This window comes from Squalius cephalus (assembly GCF_949319135.1).
Source record: "Squalius cephalus genome assembly, chromosome: 23".
NCBI lineage: Eukaryota > Metazoa > Chordata > Actinopteri > Cypriniformes > Leuciscidae > Squalius > Squalius cephalus.
Window position 1 is genome coordinate 21145195 of NC_137144.1, and position 19556 is coordinate 21164750.

The 19556-nt window shown below is 36.3% G+C and overlaps 1 protein-coding gene across 1 annotated transcript; it reads right to left on the reverse strand.

Annotated features, from left to right (window-relative positions):
• Window positions 1-6224: 6224 nt before the first annotated feature.
• Window positions 6225-19293, reverse strand: LOC307151005 (uncharacterized protein). The gene is made up of 12 exons (XM_079858731.1): window positions 19181-19293; window positions 18598-18852; window positions 18144-18449; window positions 17626-17904; window positions 17434-17550; window positions 17276-17308; window positions 10143-10400; window positions 7915-8193; window positions 7513-7791; window positions 7310-7426; window positions 6907-6939; window positions 6225-6718 (listed from the first exon to the last, which is right to left on the reverse strand). Exons 1-12 carry the CDS (start codon window positions 19233-19235, stop codon window positions 6636-6638), a joined length of 2094 nt encoding a protein of 697 aa, XP_079714857.1. The 5' UTR covers window positions 19236-19293; the 3' UTR covers window positions 6225-6635.
• Between the last annotated feature and the right edge of the window lie 263 nt (window positions 19294-19556).

Below are 19556 nucleotides of genomic sequence, written 5' to 3' on the forward strand. Positions count from 1 at the left end.
CGTAATGGCTTGGCACTATTTTCTTCCCCGTCATATCACTGCGCGCTGCCGCTACCTACAGCCAGCTGCGAGCTGCGCAGGCGCACACCACTTTTTCAGTTGTTCGGCAGTGTTTACAGCAGTGTTTACGTGCTCAGAACAGCTACACGAACGAGCTAACATAGCTAACGTTACTCACCAAGAGCGATCAGTTTGTACAAGCTTTGTAGAAAATGGTGCGGACTTGTGACTATCCGGACTGTACAAACAAAGATGTGGCGCTTTCTCCTCACACATTTCAAAGATTTCCTGTGGCAGATGTTGCTCTGAGGCGACTTTGGCTCATTGCTCTGGGCTTCAATGTGAACACCAAACTGGCGAAGATAAAGAAGCTTCGTAAAGATATCCTTTTGGCTGTGTGTCGAAGTCAATGTTGTCATCGTCGCTGCTGTAGTCAGACATGTTATCGTTCTCTTTACGAGCTGTAAACAAAGTGACACGTGCCTTACTGCAGCTGGCTGTAGGTAGCGGCAGCGCGCAGTGATATGACGGGGAAGAAAATAGTGCCAAGCCATTACGAGGTCTGACCTCTCCATAGACAGCTGTTTTGTGCTGCAAATATATCACTCTTTTGAACACATATTGATTTGAGAAGAAAAAAGCTTTATTGCCGTGACCCCAGCAAACTTGCCGGACTAATTTCATCTTGACCAAAACTGGACCGGAGCTCGGCTCACAGGACGCTGTCGGGGGTAAGTCATGGTCAATGCACCACACTGCTTATGGGGAAGCTATAGAGATTCATGTCTAAAATCCTGAACTATCCCTTTAAGACAAGATGATTACCAAATAACATCAGATTTATTACAAAGTCAGAATGTAAGGCCAACATGCGAAACAGTGTGCAAAAACAGAACACGAACAATGTCGGACAGTGAACAGAACACAGGAAGGAACTTTAATACACAGAGATGATTAACTACCAGACGAACAGCTAGCAATCTTACTATAATTAATTTAATTTTATTTAGTGCTGTATATTTAATAAAATAAAAAAAAATATTAAACTACGTACCAGAAGCAGTAGAATAGCCACTTTTAATGGAATCTAAAACCCAGAAAGACGATTGGTTGATTGACTGTTCAGTACCAAGCATATACAGTACATATATGAAGTTTTATGTAACAAAGTTCGGGAGGAGCATGTTCAGGTAATCATCCAATCAGCACAAGAAGAAGCCAGTATAAATAAAGCCTTCCCTTATCTCCTGTCTCATGACAAATTTCTCAGCATCCTGCCACCACCCCATCAACTCACACTCGGCTGGGTCTGCTCATAGATACCTATCTATATATTCATAGGGGGGAGTACTCTGGGGTCGGGCTGAATTCCGAGCTCGGAGCCCTCCCCCCGGACAGCAAGCCAAATGTGCATTGTAATATTACATCAGATTTCATTAACATGTGAACTGGAGTAGAATGTTGGTTGTTTGTGCACACCGAGGCGCAGGGAGAGTAGTAGAGTAATCTATCTGACCCATGAAATTAAGTTAGTATTAAAACCAAACTGTCTCAGGGAGAAGAGGAGATAGGCCCACTCCACCCTGTCGAAGGCCTTCTCTGCGTCAAGAGATATTATTACCTCTGGGACGTTAGAGGAAGATGGTGAGAGGATGACGCCGAGAAGCCTTCTTATGTTGGAGTATGAGTGTCTTCCCCCTATAAATCCCATCTGGTCCTCTGAAATGATCTTGGCCATGACAGATTCCAATCGCCGAGCTAAGATTTTTGCGAGTATTTTAACATCTACTGGGAAGAGTGATATTGGTCGATAAGAAGCGCAGCTCAGTGGGTCCTTACCCTTCTTATAAATTAGGGAGATGGAAGCTTGCATAAGAGTGTGCGGCAGGGTGCCTCGACTAAATGAGTGGTTAAACAAGTAATAGTGGAGCCAACTGATCTGAGTTAACTGAATTTTTTATAGAACTCGACCGGGTATCCGTCGGGGCCTGGGAATTTGCCACTGTTCATTGACTGTATCGCTTTTTTAATTTCTGAGAGAGTGAGAGCGGCTTCTAGTCTCAGATTGTCCTCGGGTGGCACTTTAGGTAAGTCCAATTTTTCAAAAAAGTTATTTCGTTGGTTTTCATCTGTGAGGGACTCTGATGCATATAGTTGGGAAAAGAATGATCTAAAAGTGCAATTTATTCTGTCCGGGTTAGAGGTTATTAAGTCTGACTTATCGGTTATCTGAGTAATTTGATTTGATGCTGCTTTTGCCTTAAGCTGATGAGCCAAAAGGCGTCCAGCTTTGTCACCATGTTTGTACACCAACCCCCGAGAGCGAAGAAGAAGCTGTTCAGCCTCAGAAGTGAGAAGGAGATCAAGTTCCGTTTGGAGTCTTATCCTTTCTTTATATAAATCCGGTGAATTTGCGGATGAGAGTGAGTTATCTAGATCTGCAATAGCTTCCTCCAGCTCCTTCTGCTGAGATCTGCGCAATTTATTTGTATGTGACGTGAAAAAGTTCATTTTACCCCTTATGTAGGCTTTGAGAGTGTCCCATAATGTGGACGGGGAGGTTTCATCATTCATTAGTTTCACAGAAGAAAGTGATCGATTCAGAAATATGTTTACAAAAGTTGGCATCTGCCAGCGAGAGAGGGTCTAGCCTCCAATGTCTGAATCTCTTTGGCTTCATACTAAAGTGCAGGTCCAAGGCCACCGTGGCATGATCCGACACTGGTATGGGTAAATACTGGGTGGAAAAGATCGCTGGAATAAGCTTTTTATCTATCAAGAAATAGTCTATGCGTGAGAATGAACGATGTGCATGGGAGAAAAAAAGAGTACTGTCTTACAGAAGGATGTGAAAATCGCCATGGGTCCACCAATCCATATTGACTCATAAACGTGGAAAAAGCCTGGGACATTTTCATGGCCGTGATTGATCGTAGACTAGACCTGTCCAATGTTGCATCGATCACACAGTTCATGTCTCCTCCCATTATCAGAAGGTGAGAATCTAAATTTGGAATGGTAGCAAACAATTAACTCACAAAGTTATGGTCGTCCCAATTGGGAGCATAGACGGATACCAGGATTACCTGCTTTTCATATAACATACCGGTAACAATAACATAGCGACCGTTTGAATCTGTCATTACTTTATCTGAGGTGAAATGAAATTTTTCCGGATTAATATAGCCATGCCCCTTGTTTTTACATTGAATTGTGAGTGAAAAGTTTGGTCAATCCAAGGTCTATTTAATTTTCTATGGTCAGAGTTGCATAAATGCGTCTCCTGAAGAAACATTATGTCTGCATTTAGGTTTTTGATATGTGTCATAACTTTTGTGCGTTTGATTGCAGCGTTTAGCCCACCAGTGTTTAGTGAGCTAATCCTCAGCCCGTCCGCAGGCGGCACCCCCCTTGGTTACACTAGTCATGGTTCAGCGTCCCGTGGTAAGGTTGTCAGGTCAGTCTCAAGGAGTAAGCAGCGAACAGCGAGTGGGATCTTCTGTACAGAAACAGCCCAATGTAAAATTAATCCTGTTGCCAAACAACTCACACGAGACTTTTCATATGAGACAAATATGAACCTCTCGAATTATGTCAATTTTATTACGAAATTCAAACAATAAATACCATTTTGGCGCTTGTAAATGTGACGTGACAGATTGCTGGCGCCTCAGTTCAAGCGGTACGTGAACCGCTCATCTCTACTCTTACTACTACTAGTTAATAGTAAATAAACACGAATAAACAATAGGTATGTTGAAAGATACAGCACACCTTACCGATATGTAGATGCCTCGTACATAATATCGATTAATCAGTGTTTTTCACCCGTGGAAATGGTCAATAAAACAGCTGGAGAACAACCGGGTTGATATGTCACAACATTTACCTGAGGAAAGCTATTTAATGACCATAGCATGTTAGTTGGCTAGAAAAAAATAGCTAGAGAGAGGAGTATTTTGTTAAATTTTGCATCAATGCTATATTTTCTAAATGTCATAATCATTTGTTAACAAACAAGTATTCTTTACTTCAATGAGCTCATTGTTTCTGCATTAAATTATTTATATTATATTATTACATTGTTTAAATGAATATATATTTTAGCTGTGGCTTTGTATATGACTCAGTTTCCTCTGATAACAGATCACTCTAAATTGTAATATGGACTCATGCACTTTCTGTAAAGCTGCTTTGAAATGATATGTATTGTGAAAAGTGCTATACAAATAAATGTGAATTGAACTGAATTAAATATCATGTGCACTATATTAACATATTATATTTTTACTTACATCATTAAAATATTATTACGATGTTATTATAATAAAAAATGCATTATATTTATATTTGAGTTGTTGTTTTTTTTAACCTTTATTAACATGTAGGCTATCTCCTAATATCTAAATGAATCGATACTGAATCAAGATTGGAATCAAATCACAAGAATTTAATTGAATTGAAATGAATTTTAATTGAATTTGTAAATTTTAAATCAAGCAATAATAAAAACAGTGGCCTACCAGTCATTGAACCATGTTGAAACATGTTGTGACTAAAATGGAACTTGATAAAAATCTGTTTAGTTACCAAATGTTTTGACAATCAAAATACACTTATCGTGATGCAAATTTTTTTTTTTACATCGAAACCAGTCACTGTATCATTCACACAAAAAAAGTTATGTGTGTGTATATATATATATATATGTGTGTGTGTGTGTGTGTGTGTGTGTGTGTGTGTGTGGTTATAATTAATATAGGCCTATAATTTATTTTTATAAACTTTTATCTTGTTAATATAGCTTGTATAGTTAATATAATTTTTTTTTTTTTTTTAAATCACAGTATTATGGGTGCTGAAAGAATCTATAAATATTTAGGTCTATCAATCCAATATATTTTAATGATTATCGTAAAACATTAAACATTTGTATTGACCTATATAGAAAACTTGAATTTATGTTTTTTTGTGGTTTTTGAGGTCATTTTGTGTAGCTGAAACATTTCTTTCATTTGAGCTGAATAAAAATCACATAAACTTCAAGATGCATGGACCCATTTTGACTTAAAATGCTGATCAATTATTTTATGATGTGAAAATAAAACATTAGATATAGAAATATTTAAAATAATTTATATGTGAAATTACCAAACAACTGTAATGAAGATTTAATTCTTTAGTAACATGGTCAAACGTCATAAGCAAAAGTAAAACATTAAAAATAAATACAAATGTATCAAATAAAATGTATATTATTAATAAAATACTCACTAGAAGCATAAGATTAATCATGGTTTGAAGCTATAAAATAAATGTAAAATATGTAATATTGCATCATGAATTAAAATACCTTTTGTATTTATGTGAATCATCAGATCTATTCTATATAGACTCACTGAATGATTTAACATTCATTTCAGTTTTCGCCTCCAGTCCCATTACCCAGTGACATCTAGTTTGTTGTCCATGATGACTGAGGTGTGTGGCCGGTCTTATAAATATGCATCGACTATTAATGGACTATTTGTAGCAATACAAAACAACTGAGCAAAGAATGTGGAATATAAGTGAATAGCAATGAACAGATATAGTTGATATGTGTAAAACCAAGACAACAGTCAAGTTATAAACTATACCATATTACAAACATGTAACAAATGTAGTTTGAGTGACTGAATGGAGCTCAGTCGTAGTGAACGGAGCTCATGGTGTGAACACTAGGGATCAGCTGATAGCAAAGTGTAAAACATTGTAAATAATCTTAAGAGAAATATGTGCCATGTTTTCAGCGTGTGAATTTTAAAAAATCATCTTTTCTTTTCTATATTAGAAACTGTAACACTTAAGACAAAGATGAATACCACATAACATCAGATTTATTACAAAGTCAGAATGTAAGGCAAACATGCGACGTGCAAACACAATATCAGACAATAACTGTCCAACATTCACAGCCTTCAGTGATTCAACACAACACTTGGAAAACAACTTTCCTTCTACTTCACACTTCAGAGATGCACAATCCTATATGGTAAGGAGGCTTTTCTTTACACTGACACTGAATGTTTATTTAATAATGACTAAGAGTTTTATTTGTTTGTTGCACAGTGATTTAATTGTGTGCTGAATCCCCTTTTTCTTCTTTTAACAGTTTCCCTGCACAACAACACATGATGCTACATACAGCCATCAGTTTTATCAATGAAGAACACAGAGAGGATACGCCAAAAGCAAGACTTTATTTGTTTGTTGCATTAATTATTTGTAATTATTTATCAGATAACATATTTTTCTACTGAATACATTTGTATATATTGCAAAGTAACACACTGAATTAAACATTAGTAGAAAACTGAAATTGAATTTTCATGTAGAATGTATAACTATATTTTTTTTTACAGTGTATGGTGAAATACCTTTGGGATTTTAATGAATGGCATAAATGTCTAAAATGATTTACTTTACAGAAGCAATGAGATGCAGGCAATGCTATATGAGCATCTGTACAAAATGTTAAAAAAGATTTGTTTGTCATCACAAGATTGTATATGTACTGAGTTATTACTGTTACTATTTTTACTTTTTACAATAATCCAATCATCTTAATTTTACACTTGGAAGAGTTTCTTAGTTCATTTACTTAATGCTTCACTCATCTGTGTAACTTCCTCTTCTGCTTTATGTGTTGATTTTGAGTCAATGCTTCCTTCAGATGCTGAAAATGAAATAAAATTTTGATTAGTCGACAGAATGTGCGAATGAAAATACATTATTAAATTATAAAATAAATATAATATTTATAGCATCCAGTAATCAACTGTAATTGTAAACAATACATTTTACTCTTTACTGCACTCTGATGTGATAATAATACAAAAATAATATTTAAAACAAATTACTCACTCGAAGCAGAGGAATAATCACCTTTAGATGATGCTAGAACATGAAGAGAAGTTAAAAAGCATTAATAACAATTCCTTGAGGATATATCTAGGGCTGCGTCTGAAATCGCATACTCTCTTGAGCATGTATACTTATTTTGAACAAAGCAACTTTGCAACCATTAAAAAAGTATGTTCTATATAGTATGAGTGTATGAATGTAATCTGGATCACGTGACCTGTCAGTGTCAGTTGAGTTGTTTCACTGCACGCCATTCACAAATCCTCTACTGTGGCCTCATGGGATAGTAAAGTCCATAATATGTGCACTTCAGAATCTTGCCGGGAGTAATAGGTCATCCGGGTACTTTTTGCCTACTCTTTTATTTTGCACATACTTCTTTTGTCACATAAAGGGATCCTACCTGCTCGTCTCCTCTTGTATTTATATATGACGGCTCCGATCCCAAACACCAACAGCAGAGCCAAAACTATCAGCACTGGGAGAATCACTGATTTAAATGGTTCACCAGGATCAAATTCTAAAAACAAAAACATTAAAAAGGACACAAACAAATGACAAACAAAACTGGGAGATTTCATTATTTTCTCAAAACCAATTAGTTACCTAAAGTGACATCCAGTTTGTTGTCCAGACTGAGGTGTGTGGCAGAGCAGCTGTATTTGTGTTTGTCTGCACTGATCTCCAGACTCTTCCTCATCTGGTACGTCCCGTCACCATTGGGCAGCAGATCTCCTCCAGTGATCTCATGATCAGATACAGGCTGTCCATCTCTGAACAGGGTCAGGTTGATGTGACGAGGGTAAAATCCTGTTGCCAAACAACTCACACGAAACCCTCCAGAATCTGAGTTTGCTTTCTGAATCAGTCTGACTCGCGGTTTCACTGAAGAAAAAAAAAAAATTCAATATATATTGGCCTGAAAAATTTTCATTTTAATTCAAAAAGATGTAAATGTAAATCAGAACACATTTCTTGACTGGTTTGGTTTGGAGTAAGTTATCGTACCTTTTCTATTGATTTGATTTCTCCTTTTTTCAAGGTAACCCTTGAGTGTTTTGATGCACAATGGCTGGTAAAAACTTTCATGACGCCTCATGCCAATTTCAAGATGAAAATTCAGTAATTGGGTCGAGACGTCTAAATGACCCTGGTATGTGAAGTTCTTGTCAACATATCGCAACTCATCTGTGGTGGAGCCACTGACACCATCTCGTGTGATCATTTGTCCCGGTTCACCATCATCTCTCAGTTCACACACAACCAGCTTCTGAAGGGCAATAACACCTTTAATGAAGAGATAAAGCTTTAAGGTAGTGTTTATTTAAATCATCCCAACACATGCAAAGATCTCCCTAGACATTTCACAATCACAAAAAAAAAAGTATTATTATTATTATCATTACTATTATTATTATTATTATTATGGGTGTGCAGCAAAGCCAATATATTTTTATTTACAGATATGGCAGTATGATCATCCACAAATAAGAGGAATCAGACTCTATAAAAAGCTGATGAGATAACAAATATTCAGTTAATGAAAACTGCTAAAACAAGTTTTACTGTGCATACAAATGCAAATCTGAACAAATTATAAATACACAGCCGAAATGCTAGCCTATCATATCGTACAAGGTTTAAATAATTTAAATTGGCATATCAAATATTAGAAAATGTGTATGATGTTGTATTTTAGTTGAAACTACTCTTGCCAAGGTCTGAATTCTGCAGACGCACCGATACAGCAACACGGCTATTTGATTTGTGGTCATTTCATTCAGTTTACACTCTTTTGAAGGGTTAGTTCACCCAAAAATGAAAATTCTGTCAGTAATCACGTCAGAACGTAGGCTCACTATTGGCCAGCATCATACTCATCACACACATGACCAGCGTTGTGAGCCTACGTTCTGACGTACAACCCAGAAGCGCTGCGCTGTTACACTATGTGAACTCACTCAGAGGCCCACACAGAAGAAAATGAATAGAGGAATAAAGTTGTTATTTTTGTTTGTTTTTTGCGCAGAAAAAGTATTCTTGTCACTTGATAAACTTAAGGTTGAGCCAGTGTAGTCACTTGGACTATTTTAACGATGTCTTTACTAACTTTTCTGGGATAGCAGATATCGATTACATAGAAGCCTGTGGAGGAGTGATCCAGCTCTCAGATTTCATCAAAAATATCTTAATTTGTGTTCTGAAGAAAAGCTTTTTGCCAGAGACTAATTTTAATCTGACCATATCAATCCTCTGACCAATGAAAAAACAGTGTCTGCTTTTGCTGTTTGTTGTGCTATATGCTCTTTTAAGATCACAGGCCTGGACGAAAAGTCTGAAGATGCAACTACACACAACAGAAAGCATGTCTTTATGGATTGTGTCACCTTTGGACTCCATGTGTGTGGCCAATGGTGCCAGGGGCCGAATTGTAGGATTGAAAATAATCCAAGATATTTTAAATGAAAAAAGATATTTGCTTTACTGTTTCCACCCCCTCTTTCTACCACAAGGACCATTTGGATGTCCTAAAGGCACAGGGGTTTCTGATAGTGATCTAGGCCTGTAGGCCAACATGTTTGTACTTTGGGGGTCTGAATTGTCACACCTTTAGTACAGTGGGGGAAGAATAATTATCTGATTGGTCAGTTTGAATGTCTCACATTTGGGGTTTTAGTCACATGGTCAAGGAAAGGATAAAGGAAGATTGAAACTGTTGCTCTGTCTCTTTTATGCTCTGGCTCTCTTCTTCTCTGGGTCTCTTTCTTGGGGCTCTCTCTCTTTACCTCCTCCTTCCTCTTACACTCTCTCTCTCTCTCTCTCTCTCTCAGGTAACATTTTTCATATATGATGGGTACAATTAATAATATAAGTTATCATCATCTCATACATCTATTTTGTAACTATTTTCAACACATTAACCATAACCATATTTTGATATTAAACTAATGTGCTAACTAGTTTTGATTTGGTATTGACTTTGAAGTGCTACCTATTACAATACAATATTGTCACTCTCTATAGCAACGCTCTCCCACATTTTAAGCTATTGTAACTGCGCTTATTTCCGTCGTTGGTATAAGTAGCAGTGGGTGGAACAGACAAGAAATGTGTAATTTTCTACCATCTTGCTAATAACGTTTCTTTAGTCATTCGGCGGTCTTGCAGCTTGAACCACTGCAGGAATCCACCCTTACATGATCAAGTTCAAATAGCTACATAACCGAAATACTTACGATCAGTTTCATTTAAGTTTTTCTTTGCTATTCCCCATCTGTCCATAAACTGTCCATGTATGTCGTCACTTATTATGAGGATAATTTTTGATTCAAACATGTCGTCTTCAGTTGTTGTATTTCCTCTTGGAATGAAAGTCCTCGTCTCTCCGTTATAGTACATAACTGTGATATCATCCAACATCCCTACATAGCTAAATTCAGGAAATGGCGTTTGTCCTTTAATGTACGTTGCAAGCATCCACAAAGAGTGAGAGCCTGTGAAAAACAGGAAATTGTAAACATCACAATCTACAAAATTGTGGTAGGATGTTAAACAACTGACATGTGTTCTATTTAAGTTCTTTTTTGGGATCAGCAGTTGCTGCAACCAGAACATTCAAATATATGCAGATTAACTCAAAAGAGTCAACTATGTGTAAAACAACCAGGAGCACTTGTTTCATAAAATCTATTTCTTTGTTTAGGCTATTCAAAGTCTTTGCCTGGCAACAATACATTCATGACTGCTTATATATATATATATATATATATATATATTAGGGCTGTCAAAAGATTAATCGCGATTAATCGCATCCAAAATAAAAGTTTGTTTTTAATAATATATGTGTGGTTACTGTGTATAATTAAATTTGTATATATAAATACACACACATGCATGTATATATTTAAGAAAAATGTGTTATTTATATATAAAAAAATATATATTTATATATAATATAAACTATATAAATATATATACAGTATATGTATGCAAATATTTATACATGCATGTGTGTGTATTTATATATACAAAATAATTATACACAGTACACACACATATATTATGTAAACACAAACTTTTATTTTGGATGCGATTAATCGCGATTAATCTTTTGACAGCCCTAATATATATATATATATATATATATATATATATATATATATATATATATATATAAATCTTTAAGCAAACTCACAGACAGATCATCTAAACGGTGGGCCATTTTGATTTCATAGTTACCCAGTAGCTGTCTGGATACTTTTTTTAATTTGGCTGTATGAATAATTCACAAACAGATTATCGGTTGTTTCCAACGGCAATTGTTGCAAATGAAATTAAATCTATTTTTATACTTTAATGTGCAATAATTGCCGATGGAAACAGACAGCTGCTGGGTAACTATCAACTACGAGATAGACGGACTCTGCCCACTGCCTAATTAGGGCCCGAGCACCGATGGTGTGAGGACCCTCTTGGAATTGCTCTGTTTATTATTAGGGCCCGAGCACCGATGGTGTGAGGACCCTCTTGGAATTGCTCTGTTTATTATTATTATTATTATTCTTCTCCGCATTGAATTGCATTTTTGAGGGCCTAAACATGCGCGAAAACTCACGAAACTTTGCACACGCGTCAGAACTGGCGAAAATTTACATCTGATATAGGTTTCAGAATTGGACGGGGCAAAATGGCTCGATAGCGCCACCTATAAAAGTTCAACGGAGTGCGCCTCCTGCAACGTTCCACGTACGTGCACGAAATTCGGTACATACGTGTAATGACCTAATACCTACAAAAAAGTCTCTTGGAGCATAGCCCTAAACACAACAGGAAGTCAGCCATTTTGAACTTCCTCTCAGATTTTTGTGCAGTTTTTGCCATTTTCAGGCCTCGTACTTTAACGAACTCCTCCTACAGTTTTAATCTGATCATCTTCAAATTTGGTGAGTGTAATCTTAAGGCCTTTGCGACGTTAAATTGCGAAGATCTTGAGTTTTCGTCGAAGGGCGGGTCCTCGGCGGCCTTACAAATTTCGATGTTTCGCCATGAAACAGGAAGTTGCTGTAACTCAGGCATGGAATGTCCAATCTCCCCCAAACTTCACACGTTTGATAAGAGTTCTGTCCTGAACACATGGCCATGCTCATATTCAGTTATAGTCATAGCGCCACCTGCTGGCAACAGGAAGTGACATGTTTAACACTGTTATGGACTCCTAATAACATATAAAAAAGTGCCAGCAAGTGCGAAACATGCTAACAACATACTAGAAGCATGCTAAAACATGCTAGCAAACTCTTAGCTAAGTGCTAAAGCATGCTATTATTGCAATTAAATAGGAATTTGCTGTAACTCAGGCATGGAATGTCCAATCTGCCCCAAACTTCACACTTTTGATAAGCGTTCTGTCCTGAACACATCTACATGATAATATTCAGTTATAGTAATAGCGCCACCTACTGGCAACAGGAAGTGTCATGTTTAACACGTTGATGCCATTCTAGCAACATGTTAAAAATGCCATTGAGGTCTAAACATGCTAGAAACATGTTAAAACATGCTAGCAATACTTAGCTAAGTGCTAAAGCATGCTAATTCAATGAAACAGGATGTTGTTGTTACTCAAGAAGGCAATGTCCAATATGCGCCAAACTTCACACTTTTAATAAACGTTCTGTCCTGAACACATGACCATGCTCATATTCAGTTACAGTCATAGTGCCACCTGCTGGCAACAGGAAGTGACATGTTAAACACTGTTGTGGACATATAAAAACATATAAAAAAAGTGCCAGCAAGTGCTAAACATGCTAACAACATACTAGAAACATGCTAAAACATGCTAGCAAACACTTAGCTAAGTGCTAAAGCATGCTATTGCTGCAATTAAATAGGAATTTGCTGTAACACAGGCATGGAATGTCCAATCTGCCCCAAACTTCACACGTTTGATAAGAGTCATGGCCTGAACACATCTACATGAGAATATTCAGTTATAGTAATAGCGCCACCTGCTGTCAACAGGAAGTGACATGTTTAACACTGTTGTGGTCTCCTAATAACATATATAAAAGAGCCAGCAAGTGCTAAACAGGTTAGCAACATACTAGAAACATGCTAGCAAACACTTAGCTAAGTGATAAAGCATGCTATTACTGCAATTAAATAGGAATTTGCTGTAACTCAGGCATGGAACGTCCAATCTGCCCCAAACTTCACATGTTTGATAAGAATCATGGCCTGAACGCATGCCTATGCTCAAATTCAGTTATAGTAATAGCGCCACCTACTGGCAACAGGAAGTGACATGTTTAACACGTTGATGCCGTTCTAGCAACATGTTAAAAATGCCATTGAGTTCTAAACATGCTAGAAACATATTAAAACATGCTAGCAATACTTAGCTAAGTGCTAAAGCATGCTAATTCAATGAAACAGGACTTTGTTGTTACTCAAGAAGGCAATGTACAATCTACCCCAAACGTCACACGTTTGATAAGAGTTATCTCTTGAACACATGTCCATGCTCATATTTAGTTATAGTCATAGCGCCACCTGCTGGCAACAGGAAGTGACGTTTAACACTGTTCTTGACTCCTAATAACATATAAAAAAATGCCAGTAGGTGCTAAACATCCTACCAACATACTAGAGACATGCTAAAACATAATAGCAAACACTTAGCTAAGTGCTAAAGAATGATATTACTGCAATTAAATATGAATTTGCTGTAACTCAGGCATGGAATGTCCAATCTGCCCCAAACTTCACACTTTTGATAAGCGTTCTGTCCTGAACACATGACCATGCTTATATTCAGTTACAGTCATAGCGCCACCTGCTGGCAACAGGAAGTGACATGTTTAACACTGTTGTGGACTCCTAATAACATATAAAAAAGTGCCAGCAAGTGTTAAACATGCTAACAACATACTAGAAACATGCTAAAACATGCTAGCAAACTCTTAGCCAAGTGCTAAAGCATGCTATTATTGCAATTAAATAGGAATTTGCTGTAACTCAGGCATGGAATGTCCAATCTGCCCCAAACTTCACACTTTTGATAAGAGTCATGGCCTGAACACATCTACATGAGAATGTTCAGTTATAGTAATAGCGCCACCAACTGGCAACAGGAAGTGACATGTTTAACACGTTGATGCCGTTCTAGCAACATGTTAAAACATGCTAACAATGCTTAGCTAAGTTCTAAAGAATGCTAATTCAATGAAACATGACTTTGTTGTTACTCAAGAAGGCAATGTCCAATTTGCACCAAACTTCACATGTTTGATAAGAGTTCTGTCCTGAACACACATCCATGCTCATATTCAGTTATAGTCATAACGCCACCTACTGGCAACAGAAACTGACATGGTTAACACAGTAATGCAGTACTAACCACATAATTATTGTGTACTAAGCATGCTAGAAACAGACTGAACATGCTAGCAACACTTAGCTGAGTCATGAAGCATGCTATTATCACCATTATACAAAACATTTTGTAACTGACTTTGACATACTCTTACTATATATACCTCCTTAAATGTACATTTCCCAACCATGCTCTGCCTTCCTAAAGCCACCGAGTGTTGATGGCACGGGTGCGAGGGCCCTTTCATCGCTGCTTGCAGCTTTAATCTTGTTTTGTTTTCATTTGTTCTTTTCAGGCTTGTGTTTTAGCTATTCCTGTATACAGGAAGCACATTGTTCTGTTTAGCTAATAGCTGTTAACGGTTCCTTCCACTTACACTAGTTAATCTGTGATCTTCCATGTAATTTGTTTCTTTTTGCTACTGTCATTGCTAATGCTTTGTCCAGTTTAATAATGAGTAAGTGAAGAAGCAGGGGTGCAACTTGATTGAACAAACTGATGTGCAAATTCTAATAAAATATTATTGTAAAAAAAAAAAACAAAACAAGTCTTTGTAAATCTTACCTTTAGGAGCAGCAACTGGAAGTAAAAGCAGAACGAGCAGAAGAACTTTGCCCATTTTGCTGTCGTATGCCACTGGTATGCTACTGCAACTACAGTAAAGACGATCTGACAAAATGCGATCTGAGGCGCTCACGCTAATAATTTCTGTTCCATTCGCTTTATTGGTCGCCCCGCCCACGCAATGGTGTCGTGAATATTCATGGTAGCTCCACTCATTGGAACCAAATATTTCATTTAATTTCATATTTCAAATATTTAATGCGATTTTTTTGTATTATGCTTTAATGTTTTAGCTAGACATACATACAGTTTACTTTTAACCATCACAATATTGAGCCTGCATTCTGATTTGGAACTAAGGGAATCTCGAATGTTAAACTTTACAGTGTTAAACTACGCAATATGACTGCACTAATTCTTTGCTGTGCGTGTAAAGGACGTCAGTCATTTTAGAAACAAAGCATTCTGAAACTGAAAGCGAACATACATCATTTTTGTGCCTCTTTTAGGGCAACTTCGAAGGGTCGAAGCGAAGGGTGCTTCTCATTTCTTGTACACCCACCTTCATTTCCTCGCTTCCTAACTTCACCACTTCAAATATGCTTGAGTTTCCTTTTACCATAACTGATGTGTGCGTTAATGAATGTTTATATTGGTCTGGCACTGTCTGTTCGTGGTGCTGTGTCAGATAAATTAAATCGCTTGGAAGCAGCTGAGATGATAAAACGCGATGCCTCTGCATGGGTGTCAGTCACCAATTGTTACACCAAAAAAGTCGGGTAAAATGATGATGTGTGTTGGCCTTAGAGCCAAATAAAACAGTGATTGTGGACTCTTTTCCATTGCCACACATTGGTGAACTACTCTCTGCTCTAAATAGTTCTACTGTTTTCTTTAAAAATGTCAGATTAGAAAGACAGTTCTGTAGTATTTTTTACATTTTCACACCTCATTACCCAAATCAATGATCAGTTTGTTGTCCAGACTGAGGTGTGTGGCAGAGCAGCTGTATTTGTGTTTGTTTTTGAGGCTGACTTCTGTCATTGTAAAGCTCACCAAATATCGACCACTAGAGGTCGTTGCAAAGGCTACTACAGATGACATATCCAGGCAACAGTGAAATAACCAGAGCAAAAGCAGAAAATTACCAAGCATTTTCTTCAGCATCTGTACAGTGACATAATAAATATGATGTAATTTAGCTCCTTAGGTTTGTACAGTGATATTAATGTATAGAAAGCCAATTCACAAAAGGTTCCCTCTTGAATATCTAATAGCCTATGTTTCAAATTGTGAATAAAAGAAAATATGAAACAAACAATTTAAATTATCATAAGCCAAGAATATTTTTATTGCTCCTTTTTATGTTTTTACCTTCTGCACTAATAATATGAGAATGAATGTTCTTGAGAAAATTATTATTTTTATTATTATAAAAAATGAATAACATGAAAGAATAATATATCAAACATTACATCATACCTACACCACCAAATGAATGAATACATTGGCATAGTGTAAATGGATCAAAGTAGTTATTAATTTGTCTAAATAGTTTTTTCCACTTTTAGGTCTATAGAAAGGTATGACAGCATGACAATACCTACGTGCAACAGTGGCTGACAGTAAATCATAGTGAACTAGTGAGTTATAATGGAAATTGTACGTAACAGTGAAATATGCTTTTTTTGGAATATACCACTTTGTGTCATAGCATTCACATCAATTTCATTGCTATGTCCACACTTTCTGCGGATGCTGAAAATAAAAAGTATTATTTAATGAGTGATTTGGGTTACTGACAAAATTGTGTTCATTGTTTGAAGATATTTCTCTGCTCATGTTGTTTTGTGGGGCAAGACATTTTTATGATGCAATTTAATGTTTAATCTTCTTCAAGAGTAATGACAGCTCATTATATGAATTTTATTGTAGGCTACACAATAAAGGTAGAAGTCTTTAGTCAGTGACCTTAATGGCAGTAAGACATCAGAAACATTTGTAATAACAAAATTAACATAATATTTTAATATTATAACACTAAAACTAATATAAAAGTGCTATGTAGATATGTGGACATGTTTTAAACATGTCTGATCCTCCAGACAGATGTCAGTCTGTGATCGTGTGTTTTAGCAAACATTGATTTTAAAGAACAAAATCCGAGATTTTGGATCACTAAAGACGTTTAAAACACAAACGTATAAAGTACAATTTAAAAAAAAAAATACATATCGAAAACACAATTATTTATCATTCATTTACTTGTTTAAAGATGTTTCACTAATCTCCATGACTTCCTGCTGTGTTTTATGCATTGGTGGTTTTTCTACACTCTCTTCAGATCCTGAAAACAAAATAAAATTTCATTTTCATTTTAATAAGTGAGCAGAAAATGTTATGAGATATTGAAAACTAAATACTCACTAGAAGCAGCAGAATAATCACTTTTAGATGAAGCTAGAACATCAAAAACATATTTTTTTTTAATGACAGTGGTATCATAAAAAAACAATTCTTTTGGGTTTATCTTTTGCATCATGTCTATCACATCTGGCAGACTCATTTTAATTTGTAGATCCTACCTGCTCGTCTCCTCCTGTATTTATATATGACGGCTCCAGTCCCAAACACCAACAGCAGAGCCAAAACTATCAGCACTGAGGGAATCACTGATTTAAATGGTTCACCATGATCAAATTCTGAAACAAACATGTTAAAACTGTCAGATTAGAAAACAGTTCTGTAGTATATTTTACATTTTCAGACCTCATTACCTAAAGTGACGTGGAGTTTGTTGTCCAGACTGAGGTGTGTGGCAGAGCAGCTGTATTTGTGTTTGTCTGCACTGATCTCCAGACTCTTCCTCATCTGGTACGTCCCGTCACCATTGGACAGCAGATCTCCTCCAGTGATCTCATGATCAGATACAGGCTGTCCATCTCTGAACAGGGTCAGGTTGATGTGACGAGGGTAAAATCCTGTTGCCAAACAACTCACACGAAACCCTCCAGAATCTGAGTTTGCTTTTTGAATTAATTTTACTCTGGGTTTTACTATACAAGAAAGGGGCAGAAAAAAGGAGAGAAATGCATATCAGTGAATTTTACACCATTCAGAGATGACTGTCCAGAAGAAATCCCGTTTAATTCTTAGAACACGGGACTTAAAAATATAAGCACTTTTAATTCAAATATTTTTATATTCACATATTTTTATATTATATATTTATTATATTATGTTATATTATACTATATTATATTATAAGCTAATTCTGCATGATTTTAATACATACCTATCTTTTTAACTTGATTCTGTCTTTTTTTAAAGTACTTTCTCAGAGTTTTTATACAAGCTGGGTAGTACAAATGCTCATGGCGCCACAAGGGCAGTTCCAGACGTGGTTTGAGCTCTTGCTGTGTGATATAAGAAGCTCCACTGTAAGTAAATTTATAAGAAGTTCCACTGTAAGTAAATTTGCCATCAAGATAACTCATCTCATCTGTGGTGAATCCCTTGGAAGAACTCCTGGTGATCATTTGTCCTGGCTTGTCATTGTCCAGAAGTTCACACAGAATCATCTTTTGCTGAACCTTAAGACCTGCAGGGTGAGGCAAATGAGAACAGTATGGGATATTCCCAAAAAATGTGAGGTTACCGAGCTGCACTATAGTACTGATATGACAGGAGTGTTCAACAGTGTTTGTGGTTTTGTATTTCAAACAATATTTGAGATCATCTTTACTTACTGTCTGTAAGGTTACCACCATCCAGTACAATCCATCTCTCCTCAAAATCATCATACATATATTTACTTATCATGCGAATATGTTGTGGGTCAATCACATCATCTTCATTTGTAGTATTTCCTCTTGGAACATATGTCCATGTCTCTGAGTTAAGTTGTCCTACTACAATGTCATCCAACATCAATGTGGAACTAAATTCAGGAAACAGTGTTTTTCCTTTAATGTATGTTGAATGCAAACACAAAGAATGAGAACCTGTGGAAAAATGACAGTGTTTAATGGATTTTTCCAACTATTGAAATCAGTATGCTCCAATAATTCAAATACTGTGTAAATACCAGATTTAAAGCAAAAATAAGAAATATTGTACAATTTTTCTACAATATACAAGTAGTATATTGTATATTGTAGTATATTGTATATATAGTAGTATACTAGGCTACAAGTAGTGGGGGAAATCGTTCAGCGTCGTTTAGTTAATAATTTTTTATGTATTTTTTTTTTTTTTTACATAAGCCTACGTGTGAATTCAGGCACATTACAAGTTGACAAACTAACCTTTAGCTCTTGATTGAAATCTTACCTTTGGAAGTAACTGCTGGAACTGACAGTGCAAGCAGGATCAGAATTATAGCCATGTCTTGGATATTTAATGCATATATTTTGATCCTCAAATCCGTAAGTGAAACTACTGTATCTGTCTCAGCTGGCTGTTTATTTACAGGCAGAACAGCAATAGAGCTCCTCCTTTTTCAGGAACGCACAAGAGAAGGTGAAAATTCAGTGAGACATCCTGATCGTCAGACCAGTAGTGGCAAATCTGGCAACAAGTGAACGTGTCTCTGTGTTTAATAGCCTAAAATAACCAATCATTAATTCAAATGAAACCAGTCACTGTATTCACACATAAAGTTTTGTGTGTGTATATATAACAATATTTACCGGCAAAGTGTGAAATC